The sequence below is a fragment of the Ovis canadensis genome, chromosome 5 (genome assembly GCF_042477335.2).
Source record: "Ovis canadensis isolate MfBH-ARS-UI-01 breed Bighorn chromosome 5, ARS-UI_OviCan_v2, whole genome shotgun sequence".
NCBI classification, from domain to species: Eukaryota; Metazoa; Chordata; class Mammalia; order Artiodactyla; family Bovidae; genus Ovis; species Ovis canadensis.
Window position 1 is genome coordinate 43,464,765 of NC_091249.1, and position 22,142 is coordinate 43,486,906.

General features: G+C 44.8%; 1 protein-coding gene and 1 long non-coding RNA gene across 2 annotated transcripts; one reads left to right on the top strand and one right to left on the bottom strand.

The window, feature by feature from the left end:
- The first annotated feature begins 357 nt into the window (after window positions 1-357).
- Window positions 358-14,454, top strand: PPIC (peptidylprolyl isomerase C). Its single transcript, XM_069591678.1, has 5 exons — window positions 358-712; window positions 5,887-6,000; window positions 6,724-6,817; window positions 9,571-9,755; window positions 13,709-14,454. Exons 1-5 carry the CDS (start codon window positions 596-598, stop codon window positions 13,835-13,837), a joined length of 639 nt encoding a protein of 212 aa, XP_069447779.1. The 5' UTR covers window positions 358-595; the 3' UTR covers window positions 13,838-14,454.
- On the bottom strand, window positions 3,508-15,407 carry LOC138441149 (uncharacterized). Its single transcript, XR_011257266.1, has 3 exons — window positions 13,649-15,407; window positions 8,223-8,308; window positions 3,508-6,078 (listed from the first exon to the last, which is right to left on the bottom strand). It is a non-coding gene; the product is annotated as an uncharacterized lncRNA (long non-coding RNA).
- Window positions 15,408-22,142: the final 6,735 nt, after the last annotated feature.

The following is a 22,142-nucleotide window of genomic DNA, read 5'->3' on the forward strand; positions in this document are numbered from 1 at the left end:
ATTCGTCCTGTGTAATCGAGTAGAAACATCCAGGGTCTCAAGAGTTCTGAGAGAAGTCCAGAACTTAGCTAAAGCCTCTGATGGAACATTGGAACCTGGCAGGCTTGGCAGAGGTTGCTCGGCTCCAATGGCAGCTGCGGTCACAGAGGGGGACCCGTCGCGGCAAGCAAGATGCCAGGATGACCCGGAGCCCGGAGAGTCCTCGACTTTCCATCAGGTTTAATACGCGTCTACGCTGTAAGTTCCCGGCGATGCCCCAGCCTGCATCCCTCAGCTCAAGGGTCCGGACCGATCAGGCATCATCCGAGCAGCGCCGGCTTGCTCCAGATGCCCGCGCCCAGTGCACCCTGCACCCGCGCGGCGGTTGGACTCGGCTCCGCGCTCCGTGGCGCGCCTCTCCGAGTCCCTAGCTCGGGTCGCTGGGCTGAACCTGGGAGGAGGCGCCCGAGGTTCCGGGCCTGCCCGGAGAGCCGCGTCTCCATCACCCCCGCCCCTCGAGCCGGGAGCGCGCAGGCGCAGCCGGCCAGGAGTCCCGCGGGCAGTCCAGGAATCTGCGGTCGCGCCCCAGCCGCAGCCGCCGCCGCCTCCGCTCATCATGGGCCCGGGTCTCTGGCCGCTGCTACCTCTCGTGCTTTGCGTGGGGCTCAGCGCCCTCGTACCGTCCGCGGGAGCCTCGGGCTTCCGCAAGCGAGGCCCCTCGGTGACGGCCAAGGTGACCGGGCAGCGGGCAGCAAGTTCCCCTCGTGCCGCCCGGGGGGATGGGGGAGCTGTGGGGACTGGAACCTCAGGGGCAGGGGCGGCGATCAGGGGGCTTCCCAGGCGCAGAGGATGGGAGGTCGCCGCGGGGCTAGGTGGTAGTGGTGGGGGTCCCCGCGCGCGCGTGGGTAGGGGGGCGCCCTCGCTCTCCTGGGAGACTTTAGGGGCGCTAGGCCGAGCCCGCCCCCCCCCCCCCCCCCCGCGGGCTGTCTGAGCGTCATCTCCTGGGCTGGTGATCCGACGTGGCCACCAGCCCCCGAACCGGGAGAAGCTTCCGGAACCGGCGAGCCCTTTCTCTAGGGAGGAGACAGCCGAGGACTTCCTTCGGCGTGGCGGGGACTTGGGAATAGAAACAGGAAGAATGCAGGAGGGCGAAGGAAGCGCCCTGCGAGAGGAGGGGTTGCAGCTGGGCCGCCCCCGTGGATGTCACCCGGCCGCTCAGAGCCCCAGGTCCAGCCCCTGTCGCTTGGGGTAGGGTGGGCGTTACGTGGCCTTGCTTAACCAAGGACTGTCCTTTTCGTGTTTAGGAACCACCATCAATCCCCGCCAGGGAGGGAGAGGTGCGCGTTTCAGACTGGGGAGTAGACACAGGGCTTGGGATGCTGCTGAGCGAGGCCCAGGAGGCCCCTGCATGACCGAGGCCAGCCTGTCAATCCCGATGGGAGGTGGTGGGGTGGAGATCTGCCTTAGACTGCCTCCGTAACAGCTTCAGGTCTTTTTTTCAGCAGGCTTACCCAAGGTTAGAAAATGAGGGAGGATGCCCGGAGAGACAGAGGGAGGAAAGGAGTGATTTGGTGCCCGTCATCACTACTTCTGGAAAACCCACTGGCAGGAGTGTCTTAGAATCTGGAAGAAGGAGCAGCTGCAGGTGGTCTTAACAATTGGTCCCCTGCCAGTAGAAATGACAGTGTTGGGTGCTTCAGTCCTCCACTGCAGACCCCACCGGAGGAGCGGGGAGGACACAGGTTGGGAGAGGTACAACCCAACACCTGATGTAGCCTGAGAGTGAGGAGTGAACAGGAAGGCCTTGCTGCCAGGGTGCGGTGATAAATGAACTGTGGTTGGGAACCTCAGGGAGCAGGGAAGAAGAGTGGGGCTTCTTAGCCAGGGTGCTGTCATTGAGTGAGTTTTCATGCACTCTAGGTTTGGAATAGTCACTTACCACTATCTCCTTTTTTCTCCCCCGCCCCATTTGTCATTAAGTTCTAAAAACTAACTGTGCAGGCATGTCCTGCCACAGATTCGACTCTGCTGAATTACTTTCTCAGTGGGGCATTTTAAGACAGCTACTCTGTTGGGAAGTGGAAATATTAAAAATGATTTCTGAGTGTGGACAAGTAGATGAATTAGCCATCACTCTAGTGTATTGTATGTTTTCCCCAGCAGTCTTTAGCTTTTCCTCTGATTGTGTTTGAAAACAAGAATCTGTAAATGAGAGGTATGAAGTGCTGTCTCTCCCAGGGCCCTTTCTTGTCTGTGAATCTTGCTGCCGGCCACCACCTCAGCCTCCTGCCCAGTCTCAGAGACTCACTGGTCTCAAAATCCACCCAGTTGGCATTTGCACCCTTGCATTTTCCAGCAGATGCCATGGGCTCTGTGCAGCGTCAGGCACCTGAGAGTGTAGAAAATAATGCTGCCATCTTTCCAGCTGTGCTCAAGTCACAGGTAGCTGTCACTTTCTGCAGTTCTCAGAGTGGCTAAGAGGCTTCACCTGAGGTAATAACAAGTTACCAAGAATGCCTGAGGCTCCTCCTCTGTAAGTGGAAATAGAAATAATACCTGCTGGCAAGGTTTTGCATATTAGATGTGATAGAGCAGGTAAAGTGCTTAGCCCTGATTGAAGTTCCTGATTTAAGAGGTCAGCTGTTAGTGTTATTTGTGTTATCTTATTAATCCTCCCGTGGCAGGGCAGGTACAGATGAGGAGCCGGGGCTTGGAGTTGCCCAAGGTCCCATGGCCAATAAGTGGTAGAGCTGGTGTGAGAACAGTTTCCTTGACCTCGAGGCTCCTGCACTTGGTGTCTTCCCCAGTTACTTTGGAAATGGAAGCACAGTTAACCCTACAAGGGTTTGGAGCAGGCTCTGTGAGGTCCTCTTGCCTCATCCCACCCTCTGCTGCTGCTGCTGCTGCTGCTGCTGCTGCTGCTGCGTCGCTTCAATCATGTCCAACTCTGTGCAGCCCCATAGACAGCAGCCCACCAGGCTCCCCCATCCCTGGGATTCTCCAGGCAAGAACACTGGAGTGGGTTGCCATTTCCTTCTCCAATGCATGAAAGTGAAAAGTGAAAGTGAAGTCGCTCAGTCGTGCCCGACTCTCAGTGACCCCACAGACTGCAGCCCACCAGGCTCTCACCTTCTAGTGCCCCGTAATTTTCAGATGACTTTCAAGGGCAGCCTCAAGGGGAAAAAGGAGGGACCAAGGGCCAGCTCTTGAAGTGCAATGTGGAATTCAAGCGCCACCTTTTCCAGGAAGCCTGCTCTGATCTCCACAGATAATCACCACCTCTAACTATGAAATTTTATCTGTACATACCTTCTTGTAAAACTTGACTTCCCATCACAATGACTATCTCTGTGCTTCCTCTTCTGTGGGACTTTGTAGCCTCATTCCCTTTCACAGGGCCTGTTCCTAATGACAGGCAGAAAAGTCAGAGACGATCTCAGGGTAAGAGGGTTTGCCTGGCGGCCACCCCAGGCCCACCTTACCATCTGTTTAGGTGTGTGTATGCCCTGGTCTTCATTCAGTGTTGCCTTTTTTTTTTTTTTTTTTAAGTATCTGCTTGAGCTAACACTGTGCTGGGCACTGGGGATCTAAAAATGCCATTTCCACCCCTTCAGGTAGAAATTGCCTAGACAGAGAGAGTCACATTCATGACAAATCGCAGTCCAGGTGAACGCAGCTTCAAATTGAAATTCTGTCTTTCACGTTCCTAGTATTGCCTAACAAAACTTGGAACTCTTAGCCAGATCCTTCCTCCACCTTCTGAAATGGGTGAGAGCCTTCCTTCCCAGCCTGTTGTGGTCAGAAGGGTTGTGTCGCTTCTCTGTGCAGAGATCCCTTTTCCTGCCTCAGTGCTTTGGTTCCAGAAAGAACTGCCAGGTGGGGCTTGTGCCCATTCTTGTCCCCGGAGGCTGCTCCCCTCCTTCCAGGCTGGCATCCCATCACACCTCTGTCAGGATACCTTTCCTCAGCCCTCAGCATCCCTCCAGCACACTGATATTCAGTGTTCTTGGGGTACTTGTCACCCGCAGCCTTGTGCTATGGCTGTTCATGTACTTGGCCTGTCTCTCTCCATAATCTCCCTGAGGACAGGGACTTCCTCCACTTGTACCCTTACAATGCCTGCTGCAGAGATCTTTGACAAGTATTTAACAAGATTTGATTTTATCGTTTCCATTAGAGTTAGGGAAACTCTGCTGTATTTTCATGCCATCATGCAAGAAGTTGAAGGACGCTGTGGTTTGGGAAAAAACATCATATTAATACATGTGCTAGGCTGCATGTAGGAAAACAAGATGGTTATTGGAGAGTTACGCTGGGTGACATAGACACTTTTTCTTCATCTTCTCATGCTGTCCTCCCACATTTTATTCTCTTTGCCATTGAAATGTTCACAGGCTTTCTTTTCTTTATTTTAAAAGTCTGGCAGGCTTATGTGGTGCTTCCTTACGATTACATACCCAGTTCTTGTCCTGGAGCCTCTTCATTATTGCCTGTTATTTAATTTACACCTTGATTTGGAAATCCCTTTGGAAAACTGCTTCTTTTACCCCAGGCTGCATGCCAGGCTCTTGTGGGCATTAATGGAACTTCCTGAATTGTCCGATTCACTGCACTGCCCAATCTCAAGGGCCTGGTCTTTTATGTATTCTCTAAACTTTTAGCATGTAAATAATAATAACAGTTTTTTTTTGCAGCTCTGGCCATGTAAAATTGCAAAATGCCACATGGAACACTAAATATCACATCATCCTATGAAAGACGTCCTGATGTATTGGCAGAGGCTCTTGTCTTGAACTAAAGCCTGACAGTCTTTACTTTGCGATTTTTCTAAACTGTATGACATCTTGTCTCTTTGACACCTTCTTAAATTTTTTTAAAGCCATCTCTTGAATGTCTTTTTTTTTTTTTTTACCCATTCAGATAGTGAATTGGTTCATATTATCTAAACTTGCTAACAGAATGCCCTTTGACTCTGCGGCCTTTTCAAACATTCTGTCTCAAAATCATCTTAACACAGTGATTTGTGAAGCAGAACATATATAATTTCGTTTTAGGTGAAACAGTTAAAAAAAAGTTCAAGAGAACTTTTAAGCATATCTGTCAAGAAAGAAGTGACTGACTTCTGGAGTTGTGCTTGCTCTCTTCTGTTTTAAAATGCTGTGACAGAGAAAAGGCACATTCTACTTGGGCAACTTTGGGAACTTGACTGGATTTGGTGCCTCAAGTGTACAGGGTAAATGGTTCTGGCAGGACCAGCGTGCAATGTTTGCTGTACTTAGGACGCAGCAGAGGCTCACGTGTCTTAGTGTGTTTGGAAGTGAATGGCAGGCCTTTTGGAGCAGGGCTATGTGTTTTGATCATCTTTCACAGGCCCCTTGACAGCAGACATCTATTGAGAACTCACTGGGAATTTGGTGTTGCTCGAAGTTACAAAAAAATAAATCTGGACGGCTAGACTATTTCTTTCCTCACCAGTTTTTTTTTTTCTCCTGCCAAGACTGGGGATCATCACCTTTCAGAAGAGCAGTAGTCTCCACTCTCAACCCCTAGTTTTGTCCACAGAGCTAGGAACCGAGGCGACAGTACTTGGGGGAGAGGAATTCTTGAAGATGTTACTGGCTCATTCTGACAGTACCGAGTCCAACTTTAAACCCAATTCGTAGCGCAGCGTCTGACTCAGTGATGGTGTGCCATAATGGTTTGGTGGATGAATATTTGCGAGTGAAATGCACCCACAAAAATGGTTTCAGAACTCCTTTAGTTTATCTCTTGCTCCTTCACCCCCTCCTTTATAAAATGCTGGTGGCCGGGGCCCTCGCACGTGGGTCTGTTCTCAGACTGTCACGTGACTTACCTTGTATTGTGGCTTTTCTGTAACCTGGTGCTCTGCCTTTCACCCCCATGCAGGTCTTCTTTGACGTGAGGATTGGAGATAAAGATGTTGGCAGAATCGTAATTGGCCTCTTTGGAAAAGTCGTGCCCAAGACTGTGGAAAATTTTGTCGCTCTGGCAACAGGAGAGGTATGCCTCAGTTTTATCCCCTTTAACTGTGCACAGAATTGAATCTTCCTCCTTTTAAGCCAAACATACAGATGTATTCTGGGGGATGAATGGAGAGAATAACATGGAAACATATACACCACCATATGTAAAACAGATAACCAGTGGGAATTTGCTGCATGACTCAGGGAACTCAAACTGGGGCTCTGTGACAACCTAGAGGGGTGGGATGAGGTGGGAGGTGGCAGGGAGGTTCCAGAGGGAGAGCACATTGGCTGAGTCATGTTGATGCATGGCAGAAAAAACAATTATCCTCCAATTAAAAATAAATACCTTTTAAAAAATGTAAATGTAAAAAAAAGTTATACTTGGGAAAATAAGTGTTAAATTAGTAGATGAGATGAATCTGAGACATCTAATAATATTTTACTTTGTTTTTCTATAAAATCTGTATTCTTTAAGCAGTCAGTTTCCTCAAGGTTCTAGAAAGTGAAACAGTCATGAAGTGAAAATGCAGACTTCTCTCTTTTTACTTGTGCATGTTAGTATTTTGCTTCCCTAGTTTATTTATTTTTCAGTCAGCTAATGATAAATATCTGTCAGTAAACTATTGTAGGTGCCTACTGTAGTTCTGTAGATATTTTGTGTAATTTTCTCATTTTGTCATTTCCAGATAAACTCTGGGGTTTATCTTACAGTATGGGTTATATCTGCTTGTGTATTCAATTGACATAATCTCTTTAGAAAGGATATGGATATAAAGGAAGCACATTTCATCGCGTCATCAAAGATTTCATGATTCAAGGAGGAGACTTCACCCGGGGAGATGGCACTGGTGGTAACGTTGTCTCTTAAACTTTTCCTTTCCTGCTTACCCAAGTGATACCTAAGACTAAGATGGTATATTTGCCCAGCATATTGAACTCCCAGCTTCAAGGAACAAAGTCAAAAAGACAAACTTAATTCTTCCAGAAAGATAAGAGTTTTTGGTTGGGGGCGGGGGGCCTCATCTAACAAAATCTTGGTAGGTGTGAATGAGTGAGGCCTCCTAATTTTAAGCAGTCTTTGCTTGGGTATTCATCATCCTTCTTTAGTGGAGATGTATTCAGTCGGCTGTTTTGCACTTATGAAAATCCTGGATTCCTGGTATGTAGCAGTATGGAAAGAAGTCTGTCATAGCAAGGAGAGGTAGACTGAAAAGCCATGTGCCCTGAAGGGGACAGCCAGCTGCAGAAGTGCATTTTGCGGGGCGGGGGTGGGGTGGTGGGGGTGGGGTGGTGGTGGTGGTCCAGAAGCATCATGCCAGAATGATGAGACTGGTATTTAGGTGGCAGGATCACAGGTGAATTTACCTCCTTCTTTCAAAATTCTCTTTTTATCATTAGCTTTTGCAGTAATAAAAATTTAAGTAATAGACCACTTGTCACAATTACAGTATAAATTAATTTTTATCAACACCATTAGAATTCAATAAAGAACCCATAATTCAGTTTATAGAATTTCAAATATAACTGAGCTTATTGTTTTTCATTGAGGATTCCAGCTGCCCAGCTCCCTGGTCTTTTTCTCATAAATGTAGTGAGTTCTTTTCCTGAACATACATACAATATGGAACTATACCAAATTTTTATTTAAGTACTTTAAGTACTTTATATACTTATTTTTATTTACTTAAGATTTTTAATTCAGCAAATACTGGGTTTGGTAGATAGTAAATGGCTAACGTTTTAAAGAAACAAGCCATTTTCAAACACTATTGTTGATTTTATGTTTATTGCAATGGTTTTTTAAAATAACAAACTGGCTGTCATTAAATGCTTGGATTTGCCAAGACACCGGTGGAAATGCTGCTGGGTATGGGAAAGTAGACTGGATCAGAGGAACATGTTTAGGTTACTTGGTTGAATGGGGCTGCTGCAGAGCTGGGTCTCTGGTGGAAAAGCCTGGTTCCAGTGCTGGTCCCCTCGGGACTGGCACTCCGCGGTCCTGCCTGCGCCCCGGCAGGAATGGTGATGGAACTTCAGTGTTCTCTCTTCTGTTCCTCTTTCTTTCTCTCTTCTCTCTCTCTGCCTTGTGTGTGTGTGTGCACGCACGTGCACATGCATGTACAGAATTAAAATTCTCTGAGTTTTGGAGATAGGACCTTTTGGATCATTTAAATTTAGCCTAGACCTCTCTGTAGGCAGAACTTTCCTGCCAGGCCACTTCGTATGTCACTTACCAACCAGCTATAAATTGCTTACCTTTGGTATTCACTTCTGCTCCTTCTAACTGAGCCAGGATTGGATTTTTTTTTTTCCTTAGGAAGATGAATTATATTTGACCTCATCTACCAAAAAAAAAAAAAAGGCAGGGTTCCTTAAATTATTCAATATTAATACTCAGATTAATATAAAATAAGAGTTACAAAGCAGTGAAGTTGTTAAAATATCCAGTTAATTTATTTAGAAGCTGTATATCCCAAGATGTACACCTTAAGAAGAAAAATCATCAGGATTCACAAAATGTCCTTACTATTCCTCTACAGCAACACTTTCTAGGTAACCTGTTTGAAAAGTTAACTATGTTAGCTATGAAGAGGTTTTGGTTGTATGTGAATGAAGAAAAATGCCCATGTAAGACCCAAGTCTTAAGGAACTTTTTTGCCTGGTCCTTCACAAGAACTGCATAGTAAGAAGGAGATAACATGAGAGCTGACTGAGCCAGACTTTAAGTTTGGCCACTGATGGATAAGGTGACCTGCAGTAGAGAAGTTGGGTGTCACAGGCACTCAGGGTTGGGGGATGGAGCAGATGGTCAGAACTGTTGTTTTATAGGAAAAATGTGCTGTGCTAGGTCTCCAGCCCCCATGCCTGCCTCTGGCTCAAGGCTGGCTCCCCAGCTGCTCCCAGTTGCTGTCACCCTCTGTACCCTGAAGTCATCAAGCCTAATGATGTCCAGGCTGGCACTATGTTTCTTAGTACTGAGGCTCTAAGTGCTTAGAGAACCAGAGGTGGAGCCAGAAGTTCAAGTTTTATTTTTTTCAAGCTTGATAAGCTCCCATTTGATAAGTTTGATAAGTCTCTCATTCACAATGGGAATGAGAGAACCTAACCCATAGGACTGTTATGAGGACTGGCTAAAGGTGTATATTAAGGGCATATTGCAGTTCGCTTGGCTGCTGAGGTATGAGTGACCCAGGACAAGTGACCTGACCCTCAGGACAGAGATGAGGTCACTAGGATGGCTTACCCATCATTCCATCAGACATTACCATACCGTCTTGGCCTGCCATTCGTTCTCATTTCAAAGTGAAATCACTGACTTGCTTGGTCAAGGTCTGGGTCTTCGTTTGAGGCCAGAGGGCATCTTGCCTTCTTGTGTCATACTTAAGGCTTTTGTTTGTTGGTTTCTTTTGGTCCCTGGTGCTGTTTCCTTAAGGAGTAAATTTTATCCTCGGCTTAATTGCTCTTTATGTTTGACTGTCTTCCTCATTCCCATCTTCTATAGGGTTCTCTTAACCAGCTCTACTCAAACCTTATACTTCCCTTTGAAGAATTTACTTTTGCATAACATCTGTCGACCCTACCCTTTTTGTTTTGTCTCACCCAGGTATAAGCATTTATGGGGAGACATTCCCAGATGAGAACTTCAGACTGAAGCATTATGGCATTGGGTGGGTCAGCATGGCCAATGCTGGGCCTGACACCAATGGCTCTCAGTTCTTTATCACCTTGACCAAGCCCACCTGGCTGGATGGCAAACATGTGGTGTTTGGAAAAGTCCTCGATGGAATGGTAACTCGATATATTATTTTTTCTCATCTAAAGCTTTATAATGAAAGTACTCTTAGTGATTTGCTCTCAGATTATGCTTCTTAGAGAGCCATAATTATATGCTGACTGGCCTCCTCAGAGGTGAATAAAGTATATATGGTACGTGGGTTCAGACCCTGAGTTGGGAAGATCCCCTAGAGAAGGGCATGGCAACCCACTCCAGTGTTCATGCCTGGAGAATCCCATGGACACAGCAGCCTGGTGGGCTACACTCCATGGGCTCACAGAGAGTCAGACATGACTGAAGCGACTTAACACAGACACACACGGTATTTTAATTGTTAGGAGTATTGGAGCAGAAGCTGGGGGAGAAGTTGAGTCCTTAATTTATCATACTATTAGATATAATTAGAAACTCATTTTAATGTAACCAAATGAAATCCTGTAGGTACAATGAAATATCATTTAAACTTAAAAAGGAAGGAAATCCTGTCTCTTGCTAGAACATGGATAAATCTTGAGAATGTCTTGTTAAGTAAAGTAAGCCTGTCACAAAAAGACTGTATGATTCCATTCAAATGAGGAATCTAAAGTAGTCAAGTACTTGGGAACATAAGGCAAGATGATGGTTTCCAGGGGCTGGGGGATGAAGAAATGGGGAGCTGGTGTTCAGTGAGCATCTCTAAGAATCTTCAGTTTTACAAGATGAAAAACTTCTGGAGATTTAGTTGCGCAATAATGTGAATATGCTTAAACTAATGAACTTAAAGTTACACTTGGAAGTGGCTGAGATGGTAATTATACGTTACGTGTTTCTTGTGCTCAGTTGCTCAGTCGTGTCTGATTCTCTGCAACCTCATGGACTGTAGCCTGCCAGGCTCTTCTGTCCATAGGGTTTTCCAGGCAAGAATACTGGATTGGGTTGCTATTTTCTTCTCCATGTGTTCCTTACCACCATTTAAAATATTTTTAAAAACTCTGAGCCCACGTAGCTCAGTACAGATATAAGTCGCTTTCAGAGGCACACAGTATAACCACCAGAATTCCTAAAGAGAATTCAAATTTATGCTCCTGTGTCTGAAAGAACATCAAAGGGGTCCAATTCATAATCCACAGGAAGAATTCTTAAAATCCTCATTCTCTTCCACTCCCTGCATTTCTCCTCCTTAGCAGCTGCCCCAAGATGCTCTTCCAGCTCCTCAACTGGCAGCTGTAAGGCCTGCCCGATACAACCCTGGAGCATCCTTGAGTCCCTTCCCTCTGCTGTATTTCATTGTTTTCATGTGAACTCATCCAAATGCAAATAAACTAACCTCACTCACTGTAGTTCTCCCACAACTTCTACCTGTTATTCTGATTCCATTCCCAACTAAAGGGCAGGAACTGAGCTGGCTGACTCAGAACCTCCCTTACAAGGCAAAGATGTGTTCAACCAGAACTGTCAAATAATTCTCATTGGCAAGTGAGACAGGGCTTCCAAAGTGGCTCAGTAGTAAAGAATCTGCCTGCCAGTGCAGGAGATGCAGGTTTGATCCCTTGGTTGGGAAGATCCCCTGGAGAAGGAAATGACAACTCACTCCAGTGTTCTTGCCTGGGAAATCTCATAGAGAAGCCTGGTGGGCTACAGTCCACAGGGTCCCAAAGAATTGGACACAACTTGATGATGAAATAACAAGCGGGATGAGAAGCAAAGGGGGCAAAGAAATGTCACTTAATATATCACTTTAGGTCCCATCACAGTGAAGGACATGCCTACATTTTCATAAACCAGTGTCCTCAAAAGAATGTATTCTCAAATAGCAAGGAATCCTAGTCTCCAGCCTCTGACTGCTTTTTAAATGAGTTAAACATAGTTATGCATATGTTAAAACTGCTGAGTCTAATCAGATTCCAAGTATTTTAAATGTAAACTGATTCAAGTGAGCATTTTTGAATACAACATAATGCTTCCCTTGTGGCTCAGATGGTAAAGTGTCTGCCTGCAATGCGGGAGACCCGGGTTCAATCCCTGGGTCTGGAAGATTCCCCTGGAGAAGGAAATGGCAACCTACTCCAGTGCTCTTGCCTGGAAAATTCCATAGACAGAGGAGGCTGGTAGGCTACAGTCCATGGTGTCGCGAAGAGTCGGACATGACTGAGCAACTTCACTTTCACTTTAATGCTGCTGCTGCTGCTGCTAAGTCACTTCAGTTGTGTCCAACTCTTTGCGACCACAGAGACGGCAGCCCACCAGGCTCCCCCGTCCCTGGGATTCTCCAGGCAAGAACACTGGAGTGGGTTGCCATTTCCTAGGCTGTAAGAAAAATGAAGAGTACGCATCTGGGGCTTCCTTCTTCCGGTCATGGTTTTCCTTCTGATCTTCTGGATCTTATGTCTTGGTGTCCTGGTTGGCTGTGTTAACCTCCCTCCACCATTGGCATGCATCCTGGGAGATCTGCTTCCTGGTCCTAGACAAATAGTCCTGAACATTTTATGAGTCATAAACTACTTTGAGAAACTATTGAAAACTATAAACTGTCTCTAGAAGGAAAATAAGAAAGTGTGTGTATCATACAGTTTCAAGGAATTTTCACAATCTCCTGACTTCCATCCCCTGACCCTCCAGAGATTGTCTAGGTGGTTTTCTTAACATTGGACCGCACCCCAGACTTGTAGAATCAGAACCTTCACAGGTGGGCCTGCAAACAAGCATGTTAAAAATTGTGGTCAAATATACCCAACATAGAAATTTCCATTTCAACCATTAAATAAGCAGTTTTTAAGCTGCCATAGGTAATTCAGGTGTGTAGCTGCTGCTTTAGGTACACATATGCACATAAGAATCCAAACACACAATCTATTTAGAAATATGTATTATTATTAGAAGAATGCTGATCTCTTATCATAGTGTGGATTAGCTGACACCATGTCCAGAGCACTGAGAAACTTTGTTGCTATTTTGTTTCAACCTATTTTAGAAACTCATGAGAGATCTACTAGCTTAGTCCTTGCCTTGTATGAGACACAATGGTCCATGGGCTGTGAAACCATCCAGAGTAGAGAAAGGGTCTTTATACCATTGGCAGGGTAGTGAGTGAAAGTCGCTCAGTCGTGTCTGATTCTTTGTGACCCCATGGACTATACAGTCCATGGAATTCTTCAGACCAGAATACTGGAGTGGGTAGCATTCCCTTCTCCAGGGGATCTTTCCACCCCAGGGATTGAACCCAGGTCTCCCGCATTGCAGGCGGATCCTTTACTGTCTGAGCCACCAGGGAAGCCCGTGGGGTAGAGATTACATTAGCATCAGACTCAACCTGTAGATTCAGCTTCCCAGGTGGCACTAGTGGTAAAGAATCGGCCTGCCAATGCAGGAGCTGAGACGCAAGAGATGCAGGTTCAATTCCTGGATTAGGAATATCCCCAGGAGGAGGAAATGGCAGCCCACTCCAGTATTCTTGCCTGGAGAATCCCATGGACAGAGGAGCCTGGCAGGCTACATACAGTTCATCGGGTTGCGAAGAGTCAGACACAACTAAGTGACTGGGTACACACACGTACAACATGTCGATCACTGGAGTCAGCTTTAAAATGGGCAAACTCAGAACTGGCTCCATTACTAAATCTGCCTTCTGGCTCATTTTCTTATGCTTAGACCTCTTACAGAGTGGAAATGAAATTACCTCCAATTCCATGTTAACTCTTAAGTTGGGCTGTAACAAGTGAATAGAAATAGTATTTATTAGAGCTAGGTTGCTAATAAAAAGAAGAGAGGAAACACACAAATATGCTCACTGATTAGCAAGCTTGTAGGTAAGTTTTATCTGTTATATATAGATTTCCTAAGTTTTCCATAGTTAGCGTGCATGGTTTTTGTAATCATAAAAAATGAAAACTTATTTCCCACTAGGGCTCAGACTTCACATTGACTTTACCTCTTGATCATCATAGTTGCTGGTCAGAAGTGATCCATGGGTCTCCTTTTCTCTCACCAGACAGTGGTCCACTCCATAGAACTGCAGGCAACTGACTGGCACGACCGCCCATTCACCAACTGCTCCATCGTCAACAGCGGCAAGATAGATGTGAAAACGCCCTTTGTGGTAGAGGTCGCTGACTGGTGATGCAACTAAGAGCACAGTCTGGCAGGGGTGTGTGTGTGTGTATGGGCTGATTCTTCAAAGTTACTGTTTTGCTTTGTTTTTCAATTGTATTCTCTTTTCTACTCCAGATTACAGAAAGGTTATAACAATCAACCACTCAAAATTTAGTTATCATGAATTTTGGTAAATCACTTGTTGAGGGACTTTGCACTTAAAAGACGTATCCCTTTCCTCCAGTGGTGCTATTTTTAAGCTAGAAACTTTGTATTTGGTGTCTTCTTTTGAAGAACAGACACACAATCATTACTTAGCTGGATTAAGTGTGATCCCCAAATTGAGTGTTGCTGAAGGTTTGTCTGAAAAAGATGGCGACAAGAAGTGTATTATTTTGTATTCAAACAGAAATTCTTTTCACGTAAAGGGAGATTTGATTAGTATTATCTGTGTCACAGGGATTTTTACCTTTGAAAGGTGCTTATTCTCTATACTAAATACTTTTTATAAAAATCAATTATTTTTGAAAGACATTTTTTTAACCTAAAGTTCTTTTAAAAAAATTAATGTACAGAAATATATGCATTTTAATGTCATCAGTGAACAGATTAATAAAGGTTCTGCAATTCAAAATATTAACAAAACTGGATAATTTGTGATAAGAATGCACAGAAGTGATGCCCATCCACATTCCAGACACTCGAGCTGATTATTCACCTATTTTTTACTCAATGTAATATGTCTAAAAAGTTCACTGGAGTCTAGTTGCCACAGAAAGGAATCTTTTTTTTTTTTTCAACTTACATAATAGGTATGAAGATTCAGGCTACACTTAAACTGGATGGGAAAACAAAATCCTATTGGTGGCTCTTGTTGTAACATACCTGGCTGTACCAGAGTGTGCCTACTCTCTGTTCAGACGGGAGTGGTAGGGATCACAGAACGATCCCATTGCTTTTTCTGCAGGGCTCAAGCTGTGAGGGTCCCCCAGAATTCCATCTCTTGAGCACTGTTCTAAGAAAACTGCTTCAACGAGAGATAAGATGATGAGTACTCGCACTGTTGATGGGAGTATTAATTGCTGCAAGCCTCCTAAAAGCAGTTTTTCATTATTTTTCCAAAAAAATTCATTAAAATCCCTTTAACATGCCAAATGCAAGTTTTGAGTTTGGGAATACAGCAGTGAACAGTGACCAGCATCATGGAATTGACATTCTAATGGTGTCAGATGTCTAATGATGAAGACAGATTAAATGAGGTGCCATATAAAAGGGTGTTGATACTGTAGAGAGAACACAACAGGTCTGCTGGAGAGGCTGGGGTGTAGGTGGAGGGGGCTGTTCAGGTGGCCTCCTGAGGGGACATTTGAGTTGAGCTTGGAGGAGACAGAAGTGGTAGCTGTCAGGCCAGATCTGGGATACAGGTCTTCATGCCAATGGGGAGAGAAAATATGAGGATCCTGAGGTACAATGAGAGGGCCCAGAAGAGCAAGCCAGTGTGCTGTAGGCTGAGGGTCACAGAGTAAGGCTGAGTGCAGAGCCTTCGGGGCCTGGGGCCAGAGCACAGCTTTTCTTTTATTTCCAGTACAATGGAGAGCTCTTGGGCTTAAGAAGTGGGGGGCATGATGTGATCTGCATTTAAGATTATTTTGCCTACCATAAGGAGGTTAGGGGGCCGGAAGGCTAAAGTATGAGGGCTTCGTTGGTGGCTCAGATGGCAAAGAATGCAGGGAGATCCAGGTTTGATCCCTGGTTGGGAACATCCCCTGAAGAAGGAAATGACAACCCACTCCAGTATTTCTTGCTGGGAAATCCCATGGACAGAGGACCCTGGAAGGCTACAGTCCATGAGGCTGCAGAGTCAGTGACTGACTAAACAACAAGGCTAAGGTACATACCTGGAAATTCAAAACATTCATATCCATTGATGTTCCACTCCTGGGACCTTGCTGTAGAAAAGTGATCTGAACTTAAAAATGGGACACTGCTGTGGTCAGTCTGGCATCCAGTCCCCCTTGATCTGGAGATGGCCACCGGTTTTCTTTGAGGAATCACATCATCCCCGCAGGCATTTCTTATCCTTAGGGTGTGCTGACCCTTCAGACAGGTACATGCCTGGTCTGGCAAACTCATTCATTAACTCACTTGATAAATATTAGATCCTGGAGAGAGTTGCAAACAAACAGCCCTCATGGTTCCCTTGGAAGCAGACAAATACTTCAAATACATACCACGTGAATATATAACATCAGGTGGTTATATGTCCATGAAGAGAAACAGGCCAGGATAGTGACTAGAGAGTGAAGAGGTGGTCAGGGGAGTCCCTGGTAGGACCTGAAGGGAGTGAGGGTACGGCAAGCCATGGGGACACTGGGGCAGAGTGAGTGAGGCAGAGGGGACCAGAGCTGTGGTCCTGGATGAACGGCAGGCTAGAGAGTTCCAGAAACAGCCAAAGGTCCAGGTGTGCAGAGTGAGGGTGGTGGAAGAGTCAGGTGGGAGAGGTGGGGAGGTCCTGTAGACCAGCTGGAGCATTCCCTTGCCCTGGCCCCAGTGACAGGCTCAGGGATGTGTGTGTGACCCGAGCCATATGAGTGAGCCTCAGCTCTGAGAGTTCTGTGGGAAATACCAGGACAGAGCTAAGGGAAGAGGAGAAGGAGCAGGCGTGAGAATGAAATCAGGAAGGGAAGATGGAAAGACTGATGTTAGAAGACGCTGCTCAGTCTCTGAATCCAGCCAGCCTGAAGCCAGTCTCCACCCCCAGCTTTTCAGTTACCCAACCTATTACATGCCCTCATTTGCTTAAACCAGGGTGAATTGATTTCTTGTGACTTACAACCCAAAGCCTTTGTCTAATACAGCAATATTGGAAAAGTTTTATGTATAAAGATGAAAATTACAGCATTATTTATGATAGCAAAACACTGGAAGCAACTTGAATGTCCCCAAATGGTTGTAAAGCTATAGCATGCATTCATTAAGACTAATGCTACACTTTTTAAGGAAAAAAGGAGAAATTCTGCATGCAGCACGATCTCAATTATGTAAATACATTCTCATAAAACAAAATCAACAAAATGTAGAATGACATAAAGGCCAATGGTAGGATTTTTAAAACTCTTTTCTCTTTGTAATTTTTAAATTTTTTGTCTTCTAACTTTTCTCTATATTTCTTTATAAACTACTTAGAAAAAAATTATTAAAGAATTTTTAGAGGTAACATAGGAGGAAATTAGAATCAAATGTCCTCTTTACATAAAAAGTGCTTTAAGTCTTCAAATGTCAGAAAGCACATAAGCCATTGCTACTGCCCCGTGCAAAGAACATGTACTTTTTTTTAAAAAAATATTTATTCATTTATTTAGCTGCACCAGGTCTTAGTTGCAGCATGTGGGATCCAGTTCCTTGACCAGGGATCAAACCCGGGCCCCCTGCATTGGGAGCTGAGAGTCTTAACCACAGGACCAGCAGGGAAGTCCCAAGAACATGTACTTTTTACTGTATTTGCCATCTAGTTTTTTTCATGACTATGAGCATAATGTGATTTCTCTACTGAATAAACTGTTAGGGTGTCTATTATAGCAGATGACCAAAGAGTTAACATCATCCCCCTGGTAGAAGCCATTTATCCTGAGGGTCAGGCTGTATACTGAAAATGTTAGCAAATGGATGACTACATGTAAACTACTACTTTATGAAAGTCTATGCTTTCTGCAAGAGCTTTTGAAATAGCTCATCATTGGCTAGTTGTGCTGCTAAAAGGACACATAATGTAGCCAAGGGTGTGAGGAGAATCAGGAAAATTACACTGGCTGCTCCTACCACCATGCCCAAATTATTACAACTTGGTCTTGAATCACTTTAATAAACAATTTAAAATGTTTTGGCATCTTTAGCCATGAGTTGCTTTATTCTAAGTGCTATTTAGCAATTTCCTGGATTATCAAACAAGAATTTAGTAAAATTTATTCTTGGGTCAGATTAATTAGAATGCCACTTTCAAAATTATTGACTACTCTATTTCTGATGAATTTTCAGAACTCACCAACCTCATTTTTTAGTTCAGCCGTTTTGAGTTACCTAAAGACAAAAATATGGCAAGGATTTTATAGCAGGAAAAGGATTTGGTTTTGTTTTTCAACATTCCTATAATTCAGACAGCTGAAGAAATCTTTGATCTGGAAGGCTTAGAAATTCAAAGGCTTAGAAATTCAAAGCCCCCTCCAGGCACTTTTTTTTTTTTAATCAAGAAAAAGTAAAAACAGTATTTGTAATGGAAAATTTTGGTGCTGTTAAGTACATAACTGCTTTTACTGAAGTCTGCAGTTCATCTTGTGGACTTCATTTTGGCCAAGTCTAAGTGTTAGGGGTGATATTAATATAACATCACCTACTTAGAGATTTGCTAGAGTTACTGACATTATAGAGTGATGGAAAAACAACTGGGAGTGCTGTAGAATCAGAGCAACTAGTCACAGGACTCCTGTCTGAGGGTGAAAAAGGCTAACTGACACTCTCAGTGGTGTCTGACTGTGCGACCCCATGGCCCATAGCCCACCAGCTCCTTTGTCCGTGGGATTCTCCAGGCAAGAATACTGCAGTGGGTTGCCATGCCCTCCTCCAGGGGATCTTCCCAACCCAGTCATCAAACCAGAGTCTCCTGTGCTGAGCCACCGGGGAAGCCACATCTGACACAAAGTAAGAGTCAAAACAAAGTACACTATGGAATCCGCCCATGGAATTGTAAACCCATCACTGGCTCCATCAGGATGCTTGGGAGTCACAAATCTGGGGGGTTTAGAGACGGTTCAACATGCCAATATCCCTTCTATTACCTATTTCTAAACTTTTATTAGGAATCATGTAAGTTTTTACATTTCAGAGGGTGTGAAGGACTTTTTTCCTGAGGCATACCGGGCCTTTATAGTGCTATTAAAACTAAGGTCACTGTCTGTCTTAAGTGATAAATATGATATCCTGTCATTTGGATAGATATCTCAATTTGAAAACTTGAACCTTTTCCTTCCAACCTGGACAAAAGACAGGCCTGCTTCCTATGCTTCCTCTAGACACTAGGACCTACATTGAGACAGAATGTCTTGAGGAAAAGAGTAAGAACTGGTCAGCTTGAAGCAGAGATAAGTCAAGACTCGATTTATCCCTGCCATACTGAAGTACCCGAGAACTTTTAAGTCTCCTCCAAGCCTGTACAGGCTGCTCTCTCTGCCTGGAGAGCCTGTCCCATCCCTCCTGCTCCCCAACACATCCCTCTGGGTTCCCTCCTCTGATGAGCCTTCACTGGAGACTTCTTCACACCTTGTTCTAGCAGTTAACTTCCTGGACATCTCCTGTCTCCTTCTTGGTCCAGAAGTTGCTCTTGGTCTAAGATTAGACCACACTCCTTGTCTCCCCCCAGGCAGTGTTTCACGCATAATTGATGCTCAACAGGAATGATTAGGAATGGTAACCAAAAAGAATACGCCTATAATTATACTATTAAGAGGTATTTAAACTCTTTCAGAACTAGAAAGAATTGAGCTTCCCTGGTGGCTCAGTTGGTAAATTCTGCCTGCAGTGTGGCAGAGCCAGGTTCGATCCCTGGGTTGGAAAGATCCCTTGGAGAAGGAAATGGCAACCCATTCCAATATTCTTGCCTGGAGAAGTCCATGGACAGAGGAGCCTGGTGGGCTATAGTCCATAGGGTCTCAAAGAGTTGGACACGACTGAGCGAAAAACACCCACCCACCCAGGACTAAGAAAGATTGTTCAATACTGGCATTTACCTTTGGACTGCTTCTACTCTTTTTCAAAGGCTGTTATGTAAAAAAAAAAAAAATTTCTCTTTATTTTCTGAATTGAGGTTAGAAGGGCATGACAGAAGTAGATTGGCAAAAGTGACGTGGGTGTCAAGCAGTAAGGGGAGAGCCCCAGGTGGTGGCGAGCCTTCAGTGGCGGTGCCCGTGGTGGGTGGGAGCTGGCTTGGGTGACTTGCTTTGGTCATGAGCAAGCCAAGCTGCTGGCAGTCGATGAAGCCAAGTCCTCTGCTAAGCACTGCGGATTTGACCTGAGAAGCAATGAGAAACCACTCTTGAGTTGTAGGTACTATGCTGGGAAGTCATGGTGTCCACTTTGGAAACCTTTCACTTGAATCCTCATTTGTTGGGCCGTTTATGTGGCTCATTGAGAAAACTGCACAATCACACAACTCACCATGTGTAAACCTGATTAGGCAGCAACAGGAAGTCCTTTGTAGTCAAAGTCACTGCTCTCTGTGCTTGGCTTTGTTCCTGCTTTGGAGCATATTCCTGACCCTTGTGAACTGGGCATGAAGTTAGAGATAGGTCAGCAGCATAAATCTATCACCACAATGAGGGAAATCTAGCTTAGTTTCCTTCTGCCGCTGAATCAATGTTGCATCTACTTTTGCTTCCATGCTTGAGCAGACACTAACCGGCAAACCAGGAGCCACCAAGACCTGGCAGAGGATTTATCTAGGAACCTGGAGCTCCCTGGGGATAGGGGTCTTATGTTAGTTCAGGCTGTTACAACACAACATCATGGACCAGTGGGAGGTGCGGGGCTTATAAACAACACATGGCTATTTCTCACCATTTTGGAGACTGGGATCCAAGATACAGGCACCAGCAGATTTGGAGTCTGGCAAATGCCCTCTTGCTGGTTCCAAGACCGCCATCTTTTTGCTGTGTCCTCACATGGTAAAAGAGACAAGTGAATTCCCCACACTTGAGAACTGATCACCTTCTAAAGCCTCATTCCCAAATACCATCATACTGGGGACTAGGTTTCAACATATGCATTTGGGTGCGGGTGTTAGCCACTCAGTTGTGTCTTGACTCTTTGCAGCCCCAGGGACTGTAGCTCATCAGGCTCCCCTGTCCATGGAATTCTCCAGGCAGGAATACTGGAGTAGATTGTCATGCCCCCTTCCAGGGGATTTTCCCAACCCAGGGACTGAACATTGCAGGCAGATTCTTTACCATCTGAGCCAGCAGGGAAGTCCTTGGGTGGGGTGGAGGACCCAAATGTTCAATCTATAGCAGGTCCCAACCTCCCATTCCAAGATCAATGAAAGGCACTATCGTCCAACCAATTATTCCAACCAATCCCCCCTTACCAACTTCTTTCTCCCCTCCTTTTACCTTCCATGTCCATGCCTATCAGTAAGTTCATGGGTAGCTCTTCGATATATATCTCACCCTCTCCACAGCCACCCCCCTAAAATAGGCCATCTCTCATCCAAGTTATCCAAGTGGCCCCCTAACAGCTTCTCTGCTTTCGATCCTTCACCTGTCCAGTCAGTCCATTCTCCACAGGTGGCCAGAATGAGCTTTTAAGAATAAATCAGATCAAGTGTGATACATCATATACCTTATTCTAAATTACATATTGTTTGCTGATGCTTCCGAGTTGAAGAATTTGTAAAAATTCTTATTTTTAAAATTTCAGAGCCTGATCAAGAAAAATAAATGGGTATAAAAACCCAAAGCAAATAACTGTTTGTCAATTATACCTCAATAAAGCTGAATAAAATAAAATATCCCTCCTGTGTAACCCCAGCCAGTTGTTTCCCATGGCACATAGGCTGTAAACCAAACTCCCCCACGTCGCAAGGAGGGCCCTGTGGGATCCAGCCCCAGCTCCTCAATATCTTTCTAACTCACCAGCTTTCCCTGGGAACCTTGATTGATACTCTCTCCTCATTTGGGCTTTGGAACCTGCTGATGTCTCTGCGACACCCCCTCTCCCCCCAGTTCTTGTCAGCTAATGCCTTTTAACATCCTTATGTCTCTACTTCAATGTCACTATCTCAGAGAAGGTTCCTGACCTGCCCAAAGCTAAATTAGATATCTTCCCTGCACATAAGTAAACCTCTTTATTTTTCCTTTATAGCATGTAACACACTTCACATTGACACATTTGGGGGGTTATTTATCCCTCTAATATCACATTATTCTACAAATTCCATGAAGTCAAGGATTCAAGTTTACTCAGATTTACATTTAAAGATGTCACAGATTTAGAACAACATCATGATGCCTTACGTGATGAAAAAAATTATGATAGCAAGATATAAAAGCTCATGTAAAAGAAAATAGCTTCTAAGTGTAAGATATCTCTTCTCTTTTACTACATTTAAAATACGTTTTTGGTTTTGTTGAGCTGCTAATGGGCTGGTGTCTTAAAGGTGTCATCAGCCTTTTGTAGTGACCGTCTGGCATTGTCTTGATTTTGTGCCCGCTCCTCCTAGAAGTATTGAGTTTTTTTCAGTTAAAAAAAAAAAGTTCAAGCATTGAAAAAAATATGCAGCATGAAGG

Bases quoted from the DNA above. Each gene is read 5' to 3' on its own strand.
- PPIC (XM_069591678.1), top strand. From the start codon at position 596: ATGGGCCCGGGTCTCTGGCCGCTGCTACCTCTCGTGCTTTGCGTGGGG. The intron at 713-5,886 runs GTGACCGGGCAG...ACCCCCATGCAG, and splicing joins GCCCCTCGGTGACGGCCAAG to GTCTTCTTTGACGTGAGGAT. The intron at 9,756-13,708 runs GTAACTCGATAT...TTCTCTCACCAG, and splicing joins GAAAAGTCCTCGATGGAATG to ACAGTGGTCCACTCCATAGA.